Here is a 17,751-nt window from a genome sequence, read left to right as displayed (position 1 = left end):
CGGACCTCCCCTTGCCATTCCAGGAGCCACGTGGCTTCGTCTCCCGGAACGGTGTGGGTTTCTTGCAGGAAGCACACCGCATATTTCCCCTCCTGCAGGAGCGAAAAATTGTCAAATCTACGGCGTGCCCCTCTGCCGCCGTTGATGTTGAGGCTGGCTATGGTTATCTTCATGGCAAAAGCATAGTGCAACCTCTACCTTAACCTATTGTGGGGGAGGGAGCAGAGTCTTTTGTTGAACTCTACTCCCTCCGCAGCCCAGTGAGGAGTCCCTCGAGCTCGCGCAGCTCAAGGTGCTGCTCCTTTGTCAAGGGCCCGCCCGCGGCCAAGGTTTTAGCGGCGGCGCGGACGGACCCCTTGATCAGCTCTGGCTCGGACCATTTTCCCAGGGCCAGTCGGGCTTGGTTGCAGCGACCCCGGATCTGGGCCAAAAAGTCCCGGAGTTCCTTTGCAGGAATGAGGAGGGTCTCAGCGGCGGTCGCGAGCAGATCCACCGCCTCACTGGCAGTGGTCTCTAGGTCTTCACCCGCGTCCCCCACCGAGTCCCCGTCCTCCTCCAGGAGGTGGCCGCCAGCAGCCGGCCCATCGATCGCACAAGGTACGGCAAACGACCCGGCCGCTCCAACCGGCCCTGGCTCTGCCCCGATCCCACCCCCAGGATCGTCGGCAGAGGAGTCCCTACTGGGCTCTTTTAAAAATGGTGCTGGGTCGGGAAACGACAGCGGAAGGGATTCCCCCTCCGCCCCAGGAACCGGGGAACAAGGAGCGACCCGGCCATAGGAAATCCCCAGGCCCTCCAAGTGCTCCAGCTCCAAAGTAGGGGGCGAGGGTGGGTGTTCCTCCCCCTCCCCGCTGCCACCTCCCGGCCCAGCGTGTACAGTGTCATTAAAATTATTCTTAATTTCAGTTTCTGCCGGGTCGAGCGACTCCCGGGGGAAGTTGGGTATTGGCTGGGCGGACTCAGGTTCGGCCTTTTCGGCCCCGCCCGCCTCAGTCCCCGGGACGCCCGGCCCGGCGGCAATGCATTCCTCCGCGATCCCCACGCCCCCCACGACAGGCAGATCCTCCACGCCACCCCCGGGAGGCAGAGGCTGGGCAGCCTCGACTGCCTCACCCTCCCCGGGGACAGACTCCTCGCGCCTACAGCGCAGCTTGGGGGCGCTGGTGGGGGACGCGGGACACGCGGCGGGCACTGACTCCTCCGCGGAGGGATGTTGTTCCCCCTCCGCCTCATTGGAACGGCGCCTCCTTTTGTTCCTGGGGGTGCGCGGAGGCAGGGAGACCTCCATGTCTGCCGAGGCCTCCCACTCCACACCCCCCTTTTCCTTTCCTTTCCCGCGCCCGGGCCCCTCTGCGGTGTTGTTCAAGGGCTCGGGCACGGGCTCGGGGCACCCCGCGCTCGCCGGTGACTGGGTTGGGCTGAGCGCGGTGGTCAAATTGTCTGGCGCACTGAGGGGACCCGCCTCGAGATGTTTCTCCCTCTCCCGCGCCTTCCTTCCGGTCGGACTCTCTCCCTCCCCCCCGCCAGAGGCCGTGAAAACAAAGGCCTCCGACGATGCCCGCGCACCTACGGCTCCCGGCACGCGGACGCAACTAGGGGGAGGCGTGGCGGCGGCGCCAGCCTTGGCCGCCTTCGGTGGTTTGGAGGCCTTGGAGGCGGGGCAGTTCTTGCGAACGTGCCCCACCTCTCTGCAGGCATGGCACCGCACGCCGTCCGACGTCCAGAAGACGCGGTAGGCAGTCCCCTCGTGCACCACATTAAAATTGCCCTCCGTCGTCTCCTCCCGCGCCAGCCGGACAAAGAGCTGGCGGCGGAAGGAGAACACATGGCGCAGGCTGTTCTCCCTGAGGCCGAGCGGTATGGGGTTGATCCCCGACCTTACCTCCCCCAGTTGATGTAGGTGAGGGAGGAGGAGCTCAGCGGGAACAAAGGGCGGGACGTTTGAAATGATGACCCTCTGCGCGGTGGCCTCGAGAGGGTCCACCGGCAGGAACGTCCCGCCCACCGTGAGCCCCCTTTCGAGGGCCAGGGACACCGCCCGCTCCGACCCCAGGAAGAACACAGCCTTCCCAGACATCTTGGAGGCTGCGACAATGGCCGAGGGGCCGACTATCCCAGCCATCGCCCGCACGCACTCCTCGATGCTCATTGTGGGGTGAGTGTAGCTCTTGACCCCGTGTTTCTTGGTTATAAGTGTAAAAGGTGGCAGGGCAGCAGGTGGCGCAGGAGGTGCCGTGGATGTGGACGCCACCTGCGCATATGTCCTTGCTGGCCCTGCCACCGGCGTGGATGGGGTCGCCATCACGGGGTCCCTTTAAAAGCTACACCCACCCCAAAGTCACAGGCCTTAATGGTCTTAATTGGCCTCGTTTAAATATTTGAGCAGAGGGAGCTCTGAAAGAGGCACTCCTCTCCCCTAGTTAACGATTGTGGAGGGGCCTTGTTCCCTCTGCTCAGTTGTCTTAATTGTTTTTTTTTGAAATTAGGAGGAAAGGGCTCTCAGAGAGAGAGGGGAGAGACAGAGAGAGACATAGAGTGAGAGGGTGTGGGAAAGAGGGAGGCTGCGAGGGCAGGTCTCCCCTCACAGCAATGGGTGGGTGCACTCCCCAGATGGCAAAACAAAGCACAGTCTTTGGGGTGGTCTTCGGGTGGGGGGAGAAGATGTCTTCACCTGGGGCAGCTGGAGCCACCCAGGCACACACTCCCAACGATGTTCAATAGGGTGATTAATGCTTCTTCAGCCAGGCAGCTCCAGCTATCCCAGGCTAGGCAATGGGGGAGGGGTGCTTCAAAGGTGTGTGGGGCCTAGTTGTAAGCAAGGCCCCCACACACACTTCCACACACACACACCCCCCGCGATGTTCCGGCCCTCAAAAAGTCTTCTTTCCTCCCCCCACCGATACAACAATGTCTTTCGGGGAAATGCACCCACACCCACCTGTAGAATGTTGTAAAATCTCCCTCCCTCCACACAGGTTGTTGCTCTTTCCACTCTCTCCAACTCTCTGTAGCAGTAATAAAGTTGGTAAATGTTTCTGCGCTCCACCTCTCACTCCGGACGTTGTATTGTAGCAAGCCAGCCCTTCCCTCCTATTCCTGGGCTGTTCTCAGGGCTCACTCCAGGCCTTCTGGACAGGAGCAAAGCAGGTAGCTCCTTCCCTCACTGCAGCTCAGCTCCAATTGAATAGGCCACGCCTCCACTGCTCCACAATTGGCCCTTGTGCATGAAACTCTTTTAGGAAAAGACAGCACTCCCTCGGCAGTGTCAGCTTAGATTTTTAGAGCCCCTGGAGTTGGAGTAGAACCAACAACCTTCTAAGTCACAGGCAAGTGTGCTGCCTACTGAGCCACAGCTGACACTTCCCTTGTGCATGAAACTCTTTTTGGAGTTTATCTGAAAAACACAAAACATTAATCCGTGCCACCCGACCTGGATGACACACCAGACATTTACAAGGCCCTTTTTTCCTTTTTTGTGTTTTTTTTTTGGGGCACTAAAATCAAATTTTTTTTTCCAGTGCCCCCTATAAAAGGATAGGGGGACTCTAAAAGCACCGGCAATTAAAACAAATTAAACTTTAAAACGTAAAATCAAATTAAAATTTGGTTGCCGGGCGTGATGATGCACTCCAGTCCCTCCGGTTCCCACCTCTCGCGGAAGGCCGCGAGCGTACCGGTGGACACCGCGTGCTCCATCTCCAAGGACACCCTGGACCGGATGTAAGAGCGGAAGAGAGGCAGGCAGTCAGGTTGAACGACCCCCTCGACCGCCCGCTGCCTGGACCGGCTGATGGCACCCTTGGCCATGCCCAGGAGCAGTCCTACGAGGAGGCCCTCGGACCTACCCGCTCCCCTCCGCACAGGGTGCCCAAAGATCAGGAGAGTGGGACTGAAGTGCAGCCAGAATTTCAGGAGCAGCCCCTTCAAATAATGGAACAGGGGCTGCAACCTTGTGCACTCAATAAAAACATGGAACACGAACTCTTCCAGACCGCAGAAATTGCAGGCGGCCTGGGAGTCCGTGAACCGGCTTAAAAATTTGTTGCATGGCACTGCTCCATGCACCACCCTCCAGGCCAAGTCCCCGATGAATAGTGGGAGGACTCCCGCATAGAGTGCCCTCCATCAGGGACCCCCACCTCCTCCGAACGGCAAGATGGTACTCCGGACGGCCGGCGAGGATGGAAAAGTTGAGAGTGTGCAGGAGCAGCCTGTACAGGAAACCCCTCCGCGCAGAACTGAAAGGCACGGAGGGGATTTCCCCGAGGCGGCTCAAGTTGTGAGGCGCCGGCCCCCGAGGGAGGTTCCGGGGTTTGGCGCCTATGAGGAAATCCGTCCGGACGGGGGTCAGTTCAGCCGGGATCTCCTCACGTGCCTGAGCCTCTTCGATGCACCTAACAGAGTCAGGGCCCAAAGCTGTTTTTAGCGACTCGATGGCTTCAGCCGCGTGGCGGACGTTGGCTGAATTTAGGCGCCGCGCCAGCGTGCCTGGCGCCATCCAGCCCGCTCCTCCGCCATCGAGCAGGTTCCCTTGTGCATGAATCCCAAAAAGTTAGTTTGCAGGTGCAGCAGGTAATCAGGAAGGCGAATGGAATGTTGGCCTTCATTGCGAGAGGGATGGAGTACAAAAAGCAGGGAGGTCCTGCTGCAACTGTATAGGGTATTGGTGAGGCTGCACCTGGAGTACTGTGTACAGTTTTGGTCACCTTACTTAAGGAAGGATATACTGGCTTTGGAGGGGGTACAGAGATGATTCACGAGGCTGATTCCGGAGATGAGGATGTTACCTTATGATGATAGATTGAATAGACTGGGTCTTTACTCATTGGAGTTCAGAAGGATGAGGGGTGATCTTATGGAAACATTTAAAATAATGAAAGGGATAGACAAGATAGAGGCAGAGAGGTTGTTTCCACTGGTAGGGAAGACTAGAACTAGGGGGCACAGCCTCAAAATATGGGGGAGCCAATTTAAAACCGAGTTGAGAAGGAATTTCTTCTCCCAGAGGGTTGTGAATCTGTGGAATTCTCTGCCCAAGGAAGCAGTTGAGGCTAGCTCATTGAATGTATTCAAGTCACAGATAGATAGATTTTTAACCAACAAGGGAATTAAGGGTTACGGGGAGCGGGCGGGTAAGTGGAGCTGAGTCCACGGCCAGATCAGCCATGATCTTGTTGAATGGCGGAGCAGGCTCGAGGGGCTAGATGGCCTACTCCTGTTCCTAATTCTTATGTTCTTATGTTCTATGTGGGGTGGGGTGGGGGAGATTGGAGGACAAGATGATAATTTTTGTTCTCGTTCCCTGTTTTTCACTTTGAGGGTTCTCACTTGGATCCACCATTCAGTCCCATACGAAGGGAATCTGGATGTGGTGTGTGGAACACCCCTGCAATTCCGATCAGCATCTTGTGCTTTTGGACACAGAAGGACTTGGAGATGTGGAGAAGGTAGGTTATTTCCTGCACTCTGGCAGCTCACACCACCTTTGGGAAGCTGCTCGAGACATTTCTTTCTCTGCTATAGGAAAATTAAAGTTGCTGTTGTTTATCCAGTCCACTAAACAAATCATTTCTCAACAGAGAAATCAATTCTTGGCTCGTAAAATTAAGGAAAACTGAAAGATGTTCTATTCTCAAGGATTGTTTGCTAGTGCTGTTGGGGAGGAGTTAAACTAATATGGCAGGGGGATGGGAACCAATGCAGGGAGACAGAGGGAAACAAAATGGAGATGGAAGCAAAAGACAGAAAGGAAATGAGTAAAAGTGGAGGGCAGAGAAACCCAAGGCAAAAAACAAAAAGGGCCACTTTGCAGCAACATTCTAAAGGGTTTAAGTATGTTAAAAAGGCAAGACTGAAGGCTCTGTGCCTCAATGCGAGGAGTATTCGGAATAAGGTGGATGAATTAACTGTGCAGATAGCAGTTAACGGATACGATGTGGTTGGCATCATGGAGACATGGCTCCAGGGTGACCAAGGCTGGGAACTCAACATCCAAGGGTATTCAACATTTAGGAAGGATAGACAGAAAGGAAAAGGAGGCGGGGTGGCGTTGCTGGTGAAAGAGGAAATTAATTCAATTGTAAAGAAAGACATTAGCTTGGATGATGTGGAATTGCAGAACACCAAGGGGCAGAAAACGCAAGTGGGAGTTGTGTACAGACCTCCAAACAGTAGTAGTGATGTTGGGGAGGGCATCAAACAGGAAATTAGGGGTGCGTGCAATAAAGGTGCAGCAGTTATAATGGGTGACTTTAATATGCATATAGATTGGGCTAACCAAACTGGAAGCAATACGGTGGAGGAGGATTTCCTGGAGTGCATAAGGGATGGTTTTCTAGACCAATATGTCGAGGAACCAACTAGGGGGGAGGCCATCTTAGACTGGGTGTTGTGTAATGAGAGAGGATTCATTAGCAATCTTGTTGTGCGAGGCCCCTTGGGGAAGAGTGACCATAATATGGTGGAATTCTACATTAGGATGGAGAATGAAATGGTTAATTCAGAGACCATGGTCCAGAACTTAAAGAAGGGTAACTTTGAAGGTATGAGGCGTGAATTGGCTAGGATAGATTGGCGAATAATACTTAAGGGATTGACAGTGGATGGGCAATGGCAGACATTTAGAGACTGCATGGATGAACTACAACAATTGTACATCCCTGTCTGGCGTAAAAAGAAAAAAGGGAAGGTAGCTCAACCGTGGCTATCAAGGGAAATGAGGGATAGTATTAAAGCCAAGGAAGCGGCATACAAATTGGCCAGAAATAGCAGCGAACCCAGGGACTGGAAGAAATTTAGAATTCAGCAGAGGAGGACAAAGGGTTTGATTAGGGCAGGGAAAATAGAGTACGAGAGGAAGCTTGCAGGGATCTTTAAAATGGACTGCAAAAGCTTCTATAGATATGTAAAGAGAAAAAGGTTAGTAAAGACAAACGTAGGTCCCCTGCAGTCAGAATCAGGGGAAGTCATAACTGGGAACAAAGAAATGGCCAATTGAACAAATACTTTGGTTCAGTATTCACTAAGGAGAACACAAACAACCTTCCGGATATAAAAGGGGTCAGAGGGTCTAGTAAGAAGGAGGAACTGAGGGAAATCCTTATTAGTCGGGAAACTGTGTTGGGGAAATTGATGGGATTGAAGGCCGATAAATCCCCAGGGCCTGATGGTCTGCATCCCAGAGTACTTAAGAAGGTGGCCTTGGAAATAGCGGATGAATTGACAGTCATTTTCCAACATTCCATTGACTCTGGATCAGTTCCTATGGAGTAGAGGGTAGCCAATGTAAACCCACTTTTTAAAAAAGGAGGGAGAGAGAAAACAGGGATTTATAGACCGGTCAGCCTGACATCGGTAGTGGGTAAAATGATGGAATCAATTATTAAGGATGTCATAGCAACGCATTTGGAAAGAGGTGACATGATAGGTCCAAGTCAGCATGGATTTGTGAAAGGGAAATCATGCTTGACAAATCTTCTGGAATTTTTTGAGGATGTTTTCAGTAGAGTGGACAAGGGAGAACCAGTTAATGTGATGTATGTGGACTTTCAGAAGGCTTTCTACAAGGTCCCACACAAGAGATTAATGTGCAAAGTTAAAGCACATGGGATTGGTGGTAGTATGCTGACGTGGATTGAGAACTGGTTGGCAGACAAGAAGCAAAGAGTAGGAGTAAATGGGTGCTTTTTAAAATGGCAGGCAGTGACTTGTGAGGTACTGCAAGGTTCTGTGCTGGGGCCCCAGCTGTTTACATTGTACATTAATGATTTAGACGAGGGGATTAAATGTAGTATCAGCAAATTTAAAGATGACACTAAGTTGGGTGGCAGTGTGAGCTGTAAGGAGGATGCTATGAGGCTGCAGAGTGACTTGGATAGGTTTGGTGAGTGGGCAAATGCATGGCAGATGAAGTATAATGTGAATAAATGTGAGGTTATCCACTTTGGTGGTAAAAACAGAGAGACAGACTATTATCTGAATGGTGACAGATTAGGAAAAGGGGAGGTGCAACGAGACCTGGGTGTCATGGTACATCAGTCATTGAAGGTTGGCATGCAGGTACAGCAGGCGGTTAAGAAAGCAAATGGCATGTTGGCCTTCATAACGAGGAGATTTAAGTACAGGGGCAGGGAGGTGTTAATACAGGGGCAGGAAGGTGGCCTTGGTGAGGCCACACCTGGAGTATTGTGTACAGTTTTGGTCTCCTAACTTGAGGAAGGACGGTCTTGCTATTGAGGGAGTGCAGCGAAGGTTCACCAGATTGATTCCCGGGATGGTGGTACTGACATATCAAGAAAGACTGGATCAACTTGGCTTGTATTCACTGGAGTTCAGAAGAATGAGAGGGGACGTCATAGAAACGTTTAAAATTCTGACGGGGTTAGACAGGTTAGATGCACGAAGAATGTTCCCAATGTTGGGGAAGTCCAGAACCAGGGGTCACAGTCTAAGGATAAGGGGTAAGCCATTTAGGACCGAGATGAGAAGAAACTTCTTCACCCAGAGAGTGGTGAACATGTGGAATTCTCTACCATAGAAAGTTGTTGAGGCCAATTCACTAAATATATTCAAAAAGGAGTTAGATGTAGTCCTTACTACTAGGGGGATCAAGGGGTATGGCAAGAAAGCAGGAATGGGGTACTGAGGTTGCATGTTCAGCCATGAACTCATTGAAGGGCCGAATGGCCTACTCCTGCACCTATTTTCTATGTTTCTATATTTCTATGTAAAGATATTAAGAGCAAGAGAATAATTAAAGAAAGGGTATGGCCTATTAGAGACCATGAGGATAATCTCTGTGTGGAGTCGGAAGATGTTGGTATGGTTCTTAATGAATACTTTGCATCTGTTTTCGCAAAGGATAGGGGCAATGCAGATACTGCTATCGAGGAGGAGTGTGATATTCTGGATGAAATAAACAGAGTGAGAGAGAAGGCATTAAGGGGTTTAGCAGCTTTGAAAGTAGATAAGTCCCCAGGCCCGGATGAAATGCATCCCAGGCTGTTAAGCGAAGTAAAAGAGGAAATAGCAGAGGCCTTGACATCATTTTCCAGTCCTCTTTGGATCTGGGAATGGTGCTGGAGGACTGGAGGACTGCTAATGTGGTACCCTTGTTTAAGAAGGGAGAAAGGGATAGGCCGAGTAATTACAGGCCTGTCAGCCTAACCTCAGTGGTGGGAAAATTATTGGAAAAAATCCTGAAAGACAGGATAAATCGTCATTTGGAAAGGCAATGATTAATTAGGGACAGTCAGCATGGATTTGGTAAGGGAAAATCATGTTTGACTAACCTGACTGAATTTTTTGAAGAGGTAACCAGGTGAGTCGATGAGGGTAGTGCACACGATGTAGTGCATATGGACTTTGGCAAAGCTTTTGATAAGGTCCCACATGGTAGACTGGTCACGAAGGTTAAATTCCATTGGCTCCAGAGCAAAGTGGCAAGTTGGATCCAAAATTAGCTTAGAGGTCGGAAGCAAAGGGTAATGGTTGATGGATGTTTTTGTGACTGGAATGATGTTTCCAGTGGGGTTCCGCAGGGCTCAATACTGGGTCCCTTCCTTTTTGTGGTATACATCAATGATCTAGACTTGAATATAGGGAGTATGATTAAGAAGTTTGCAGATGACACTAAAATTAGCTGTGTGGTTGATAATGATGAGGAAAGACATGGACTGCAGGAGGATATCAAGCTACTGGTCAGGTGGGCAGAACAGTGGCAAATGTAATTTAATTCAGAGAAGTGTGAGGTAATGCACTTTTGGAGGGCTAATAAGGAAAGGATATACACATTAAGCGGTAGGCCACTTAAAAGTGTAGATAAACAAAAGGACCTTGGAGTGCTTGTCCACAGATCCCTGAAAGTAGCAGGCCAGATGGATAAGGTGGTTAAGAAGGCAAATGGAATGCTTGCCTTTATTGGCCGAGGCATAGAATACGAGTAGGGAGGTTATGCTTAAATTGTATAATACTCTGGTTAGGCCACAGCTGGAGTACTGCATGCAGTTCTGGTTGCCATATTATAGGAAGGACGTGATTGCACTAGAGAGGGTGCAGAGGAGATTTACTAGGATGCTGTCTGGCATGGAGAATCTTAGCTATGAGGACAGATTGGATAGGTTAGATTTGTTCTAATTGGAACAGAGGAGGCTGAGAGGAGACCTCATTGAGGTGTATAAAATTTTGAGGGGCCTTGATATAATAGATAGCAAGGGGCTATTTCCCTTGGTGGAGGGGTTAATTACGAGGGGGCATAGTTTTAAGGTGGTTGGTGGATGGTTCAGCGGGAATTTGAGGTGATGCTTCTTCACGCAGAGGGTTGTGGGGGTTTGGAACTCACTGTCTAGAAGGGTGGTGGATGCAGAAACCCTCACCACATTAAAAAGGTGTTTGGATGTGCACTTGAAGTACCGTAACCTGCAGGGTTATGGACCTTGTGCTGGTAAGTGGGATTAGACTGGACAACCTCTTGTTGGCTGGTGCAGATACGATGCTAAGTACTGCAGGAAATCAAATACGGCCAGGATGATCTCCTGGACTAGTTTCGATCACCTGGATGAATCGGAGAGGAATTTTCCCAGATTTTTTTTTTCTGCAATTGGCCTCGGTTTTTATGTGGTTTTTGCCTCTCCCAGGAGATCACATGGCTCCGGTTGAGGTGGAGTGTAGAATGTTTTGGTGTAAGGGGTGTCGTAGATGTATGGGACGGACTGGTTGGGCCGGGTGCTCTTTACCTTTCCGCCTTTGTTTATTGTTCATAAGTTTATATGTAACCTTCAGGTCCGCTGACTTAGGGTCGTGCGGCTCTTTGTTGGCCAGTGCGGACATGATGAGCCGAAATTGTCTTCGTCTGCACTGTAAATTTCTATGTTTTCTATGTTTCTTCTAACAAATTGGGACCCTGTTCTTCCCTGGCAGGATGGAGACCGACCTCTGGATCAATTTTCCTCATGTCTGTGTTCTCTGTGGCATAAGCAGTATAAATGTATTATTATTTACTTACTCTTGTTCTCTATAAACCCATTATGCTGTTTGCATTATTTTTGGCTACATCCATTTGCTCTCGGACTTTCAATGCAACTTTCCGTTGTAAAAGTTCATCTAAAGATGAGAAGCCACAAAGGGTGTGCAGCATGGTCTTAGACAGGATGGATTGCTTCTTATGTCCCAGCTCTTCTTTCCCTTTTCTTCCTTCACTCTACATTTTGGCTCTCTCTGGCTCTTCCTCTTTTTTCTTCTTCTCTCCTCGCCTCAGTGTTCCTACCTCATTCATCGTATTCCATTTACAGTCTGTTCCTTCTTCCTCTTGAAGATCTTTTAGAACAAATTTCCAAATAGCACAGTGAGTGTGAACTTCATGTCAAAGCAGGTTTGTATTGATAGGATGAGCAAATGGATGGTGTGTTCTTATATCTATTGTATTTATCTCCATTCTTCTTCCTTCTTTTAATACCTATATTGTTTTTACAGGGTGACAAGAACAATGACAACTGGATATTTTCATTGAGCATTCTCCTGAGCAGTACCTTTATATACAACAGCAGGGGCACGATTGATCAACATGCACTGGAAGATCTTCAGTATCCTTTTCATTGGAACTTTCGAATAGAGTGTGGTCATAAACAAACCCAAAAATACAACTGAGTGAAAGGGAATCTGCAGCAAGTCAGAGAGTTTCTATTGGAGATCACATTATGGCTGATTAGAGGCAGCAATGGAGATGATTGGATGTTGCCAATGTACTCGGTAACTCATTGGAGCTTGGTGTGGTTTTTAATTGGAGATTGCCATGGTATCCATCATCTGATTGGAGATTGCCATGGTATCTGATTGGAGATTGCCATGGTATCTGATTAGAGATTGCCATGGTATCTGATTGGAGATTGCCATGGTATCTGATTAGAGATTGCCATGGTATCTGATTGGAGATTGCCATGGTTTGCATCGTCTGATTCGAAATTGCCGTGGTATCTGGTTGGAGATTGCTCTGGTATACATTGTCTGATTGGAGATTACTGTGGTCAAATTTTTCAGAGTTGAAGAGGCTTTGTAAGAAGCACCCTGCAAGGGTCAAAGATTTGGTATTTAATTTATGAAGGTAGAGTCCAACAGGAGTCAAAAAGTTGATATTTAACGCACAAAGTCTCAATGATAGCACTCTCACCTGAGTCAGAATGTTGTGGGTTCAAGTTCCACTCCAGAGACTTGAGTACAAAATTCTAGGGCGACACTTTCAGTGCATACTGAGCTTTTGGTCACCTTTCCTCAGCATCAAATTTTGTTTGATAATTCTCCCGTGAATCACCTTGTGATATCCTAACATAAAAGGAAATTCAAAAGTCTTCTATAGACATATTAACAGTAAAAGTGTTGTCAGAGGAGTGAATCTATTAGTGGAGGCAGAAGGCATGGCTGAGGTACTAAATGAGTACTTTGCATTGGTGTTTACCAAGGAAGAAGACTTTGTTCAAAAAAGGGGAGTCAGGTCAGTCAGTTTAACGTCAGTGGTGGGGAAGCTGTTAGTAACAGTAATCCGGGTAAACAGCCAATTGGACAACAACAACAACAACAACTTGTATTTATATAGCTCCTTTAATGTACTGAAAAGTCCCAATGCGCTTCACAGGAGTATTATGAGATATAAATTGACACTGAGCTGCATAAGTAGAAATTAACGCAGGTGACCAAAAGCTTGGTCAAAATGTTTTAAGGAGCTTCTTGAAGGAGGAAAGAGAGAGGCGGAGAAGTTTAGGCAGGGAGTTTCAGAGCTTGAGACCTTGGCAACAAAAGGCACGGGCACCAATGATTGAGCGATTATAATCAGGAATGATCACGAGGACAGAATTAGAGCAGTGCAGATAAAGGAGAGCCATCATGGATTTGTTAAGGACAAATCATGTTTGACTAACTTGATTGAATGTTTTGATGAAGTATCAGAGAGGGTGAATGAGAACAGTGCAGTTGATGTTGTGTGTATATGGAATTTCAAAATGCGTTTGACATTTTGAAATGACAGGCAGAATAGAAAAGGAGGGAGGTATCCCTGATACTAAAGGATAACATAAGGACAGTAATGAGAAAGGATCTTGACTCGGAAGATCAGGAAGTAGAATCAGTATGGGTGGAGAAAAGAAATAACAAGGAGCAGAAAATACTGGTGGGGGTAGTTTATAGACCCCCAAACAGTAGCTGTACCATTGGACAGATTATTAAGCAACAAATAATTGGAGTTTGTAGCAAAGCTAATACAATAATCATGGGGGAACTTTAGGGTTAGAAATTACGTTTGCGTCCTGTTTGGTGATAACGATTCAGGGAGTGCAGAAGTATCGCCGGGCAAAAAAGATTTTCTGCTGCTGGGAACTTCCACTTTTGCGCTCCAAGGGAAATGGAACGCAAAATCAAGTGCTACCACTTCCTTTAGAGCGTTAAAGGCAGTGAGAGGGGTGACATTGGCAGAGCGCTGAGCAATGTTCAGTGCAGCGTTGCTGTCTTTACAGGCTCCTTCCCTCACTTAAAGGGAAGGGCCAATGATGGGTTTAGTCAATCTTCATGCTGTCACTGTTGGGCCACGGCATCCTGCGCTACGTGCATAGCAGCCCCAAGAGTGCAGGGCTGAGCAATTGCTGGGGCAAAACAAATCAGGAGGCACCAGACTGGGGAGATGAAAACATTTTGCCCTACCTGACCACCACTGCCTTTAAATAGCGTTCCCCAAGGGGCAAAGCCTCCTACAGCTGCCGTTGTTGATGTCCGGCAATGCCGCAGGGGCGAATATTTCATCCGGGATGGTAACGGGGCGACGTGTTCCAGATGACATCACGATCTACTTTACGCAAGAGAATGAGGCGATGAGTGTTGGTGCTAGTGCAAAACCGCCAGGGAATTTCATGCGTGTCGGTGATTTTGCAGTGTCTGGTCTGTAACTCCTTAGCTTCCCGTTACCACCCCCCACAGGCAATAATGGGAGGTGCAAACCCGGCCAATTTCTCCCCCTCAATCTTCATATAGGCTGAGCGAATCAAATTGGCAAAGATAGTCTGGAGGACAAGTTTACGCAATGCATTCAAGACAGTTTTCTAGAACAATACATCATGGAACCAACCAGGAAACAGGCTATTTTAGATCTTGTATTGTGTAATGAGACAGGGTTAATTAGCAGTCACATACTGAAGGATCCTGTGGGAAGAGTGATCATAATATGATAGAATTTCATGTTGAGTTTGAGAGTGAAATACTTAAATTGAATCATAGAAATTTACAACATGGAGGACGAAGAGCTCTCCAGCCTAATCCCACTTTCAAGCTCTCGGTCCGTAGCCCTGTAGGTTACAGCACTTTAAATGCACATCCAAGTATCTTTTAAATGTGATGAGGGTTCCTGCCTCTACCACCCTTTCAGGCAGTGAGTTCCAGAACCCCACCACCCTCTGGGTTGTATAGAGCCTTGGTGAGGTCACACCTGGAATATTGTGTTCAGTTTTGGTCTCCTAATCTGAGGAAGGACGTTCTTGCTATTGAGGGAGTACAGCGAAGTCCACCAGATTGCTTCCCGGGGTGGCAGGACTGACATATTAAGAAAGACTGGATCAACTGGGCTGTATCCACTGGAGTTTAGAAGAATCTGTCTATCTCCACCTTAAATATATTCAATGACCCAGCCTCCACAGCTCTCTGGAGCAGAGAATTCCATAGATTTACAATCCTCTGAGAGAAGACATTTCTCATCTCAGCCCCTTATTCTGAATCTATGTTCCCTAGTTTTAGTTTCCCCTGTGAGTGGAACTATCCTCTCTGCATCCACCTAGTTGAGCCCCCTCAATATCTTATATGTTGTGATAAGATCACCTCTCATTCTTCTGAATTCCAATGAGTATAGGCCCGACCTACTCAAGCTATCTTCATAAGACAACTCCTTCATCTCCAGAATCAACCTAGTGAACCTTCTCTGAACAGCCTCCAATGCAAGTACATACTTCCTTAAATATGGAGACCAAAACTGTACTCCAGGTGTGGCCTCGCCAATACCCAGTACAGTTGTAGCAGGACTTCTCTGCTTTTATACTCTATCCCCCTTGTAATAAAGGCCAACATTCCATTTGCTTTCCTGATTACTTGCTGTACCTGCATACTCACTTTTTGTTTCATGCACAAAGACCTCCAGGTCCCTCTGTACTGCAGCACAATGCAGTTTTTCTCCATTTACATTATAATTTGCTTTTCTATTTTTTCTGTCAAAGTGGATAACCTCACATTTTCCCACATTATACTCCATCTGCAAATTTTTTGCCGACTCACTTAGCCTGTCCATATCCTTTTGCAGATTTTTTGTATCCTCACAATTTGCTTTCCCACCCATCTTTGTATCATCAGCAAACTTGGCTACATTACACTCGGTCCCTTCATCCAAGTCATTAATATAGATTGTAAATAGCTGGGGACCCAGTACCAATCCCTGCGGCACCCCACTAGTTACTGTTTGCCAACTGGAAAATGACCCATTTATCCCGACTCTCCTTTCTGTTCGTTAGCCAATCCTCTATCCGTCCTAACATATTACCCCCAATCCCGTGAACTTTTATCTTGTGCAGTAACCTTTTATGTGGCACCTTATTGAATGCCTTCTGGAAATCCAAATACACCACATCCACTGGTTCCCCCTTATCCACCCGGCTCGTTACATCCTCAAAGAACTCCAGCAAATTTGTCAAACATGATTTCCCTTTCATAAAATCATGCTGACTCTGCTTGATTGAATTATGCTTTTCCAAATGTCCCGCTACTGCTTCCTTAATAATGGACTCCAGCATTTTCCCAACGACAGATGTTAGGCTAACTGGTCCATAGTTTCCTGCTTTTTGTCTGTCTCCTTTTTTAAATAGGGGCGTTACATTTGCAGTTTTCCAATCTGCTGGGATCGCCCCAGAATCCATGGAATTTTGGCAGATTACAATCAATGCATCCACTATCTCTGCAGCCACTTCTCTTAAGACCCGATGATGTAAGCCATCAGATCCAGGGGACTTATCTGCCTTTAGTGCCATTATTTTACCAAGTATTGCTTCATTAGTGATAGTATGAAGACCATCCCTCCCTATAGCCCCTTGATTATCTACTATTGGAATATTTTTAGTGTCTTCTACCATGAAGACGGATACAAAATATTTGTTCAATGCCTCTGCCATTTCCCTGTTCTCCATTATTAATTCCCCAGTCTCATCCTCTGGGGGACCAATATTTACTTTCACCACTCTTTTCCTATAGAAACTCTTACTATCTGTTTTTATATTTCATGCTAGTTTACTTTCATAATCTATCTTCCCTCTCTTTATCATTTGTTTAGTCATTCTTTGGTGGCTTTTAAAAGTTTCCCAATCCTCTTGGCCACATTGTATGCCCTTGGTTTCAATTTGATACCATCCCTTATTTCCTAAGTTAGCTACGGATGGTTATCCCTTCTCTTACAGTCTTTCCTTCTCATTGGGATATATTTTTGTTGCGAGTTATGAAATATCTCCTTAAATGTCTCCCACTGCTCATCAACATCCCATGCTTTAATCTATTTTCCCAGTCCACTTTAACTAACTCTGCCCTCATACCTTTGTGGTCTCCTTTATTTAAGCTTAGTACACTGGTTTGAGATCCAACTTTCACACCTTCCAATTGAATTTGAAATTCAACCACATTATGGTCACTCATTTCGAGAAGATCTTTTACTCTGAGATCATTTATTAATCCTGCCTCATTACACAGTACCAGATCTAAGATAGCCTGTTCCCTGGTTGGTTCTACAACATACTGTTCAAGGAAACTATCCCGGATACACTCTATGTACTCTTCCTCAAAGCTACTCTGGCCAATTTGATTTGTCCAATTAATATGAAGGTTAAAATCACCCATTTTTACAAGCCTCCATTATTTCTTGATTTATACTCCATCCAATAGTGTAGCTATTGTTAGGAGGCTGATACACTACGCCCACCAGTGACTTTTTCCCCTGTTATTCCTTATCTCCACCCAAACTGATTCTACATCTTGATTTTCTGAGCCAATATCATTTCTCACTAAGTCACTGATCTCATCCTTTATTAACAGTGTTACCCCACCTCCTTTTCCTTTCTGTTGTCCTTCCGAATTGTCAAATACCCCTGAATATTTAATTCCCAGTCCCGGTCACCTTGCAACCCCATGTCTTTGTGGATTCTAGATTACTAGACCAGTAACACAATGCTACCGTACCTTTCATTTCACGACAACCGAAAGCCATTTCCCACCCATGCCTGGCCCAGCAATCCTGAAAATCCAAAGGAGGGAGGGCAGGAAATCTAGGGCTTGATATTGAACTGAATCAGTTGGAAATTTTCCTGATGAAAAGATATTTAGTTTTGTGACTCAACTCACCCAGTGCATTAAAGTCGAATCCGGGGCAGAAGCGGAAACCGGAGAAGAATTTGTAAGATTTTTTCCCAGCTTTGTTTGGGCTGTGCGAGATTTCACTCTGGATCTCGAAATCAATGGAGAGGAGGTGTCAGCGGACGACTATTTGGAGAATGCTCTGATATTGAAACCAGGTAGGAAGACTTGTACAATTCTGAATACACGGAGCCTAAATTTATCTAAGAAAGTGAATCCCTCTCAGCTCCCTTTCCTCTCATTTAACATGTCTTAGCCTACTAGTTCTGTGACAATCTCTTTCAGAACGCCATTTGAACTCCTCTAATCAAGGGATATGGGGATCGGGCGGGAATGTGC

The 17,751-nt window shown here is 47.5% G+C and overlaps 1 protein-coding gene across 1 annotated transcript in view; it reads left to right on the top strand.

The window, feature by feature from the left end:
• The window catches only part of LOC139272560 (guanylate-binding protein 1-like), a 216,359-nt gene that overhangs the window by 25,699 nt on the left and 172,909 nt on the right, over nucleotides 1-17,751 (top strand). The window contains exons 3-5 of the mRNA XM_070888615.1: nucleotides 5,320-5,447; nucleotides 11,470-11,579; nucleotides 17,383-17,570. Of these exons, the coding sequence (XP_070744716.1) occupies nucleotides 5,320-5,447; nucleotides 11,470-11,579; nucleotides 17,383-17,570 (426 nt within the window). The remainder of the gene's footprint in view (nucleotides 1-5,319; nucleotides 5,448-11,469; nucleotides 11,580-17,382; nucleotides 17,571-17,751) is intronic.

This window comes from Pristiophorus japonicus, chromosome 9 (assembly GCF_044704955.1).
Source record: "Pristiophorus japonicus isolate sPriJap1 chromosome 9, sPriJap1.hap1, whole genome shotgun sequence".
NCBI lineage: Eukaryota > Metazoa > Chordata > Chondrichthyes > Pristiophoridae > Pristiophorus > Pristiophorus japonicus.
The sequence above is the reverse complement of the archived record's forward strand: the minus strand, read 5'-3'. Positions and strand labels throughout refer to the sequence as shown.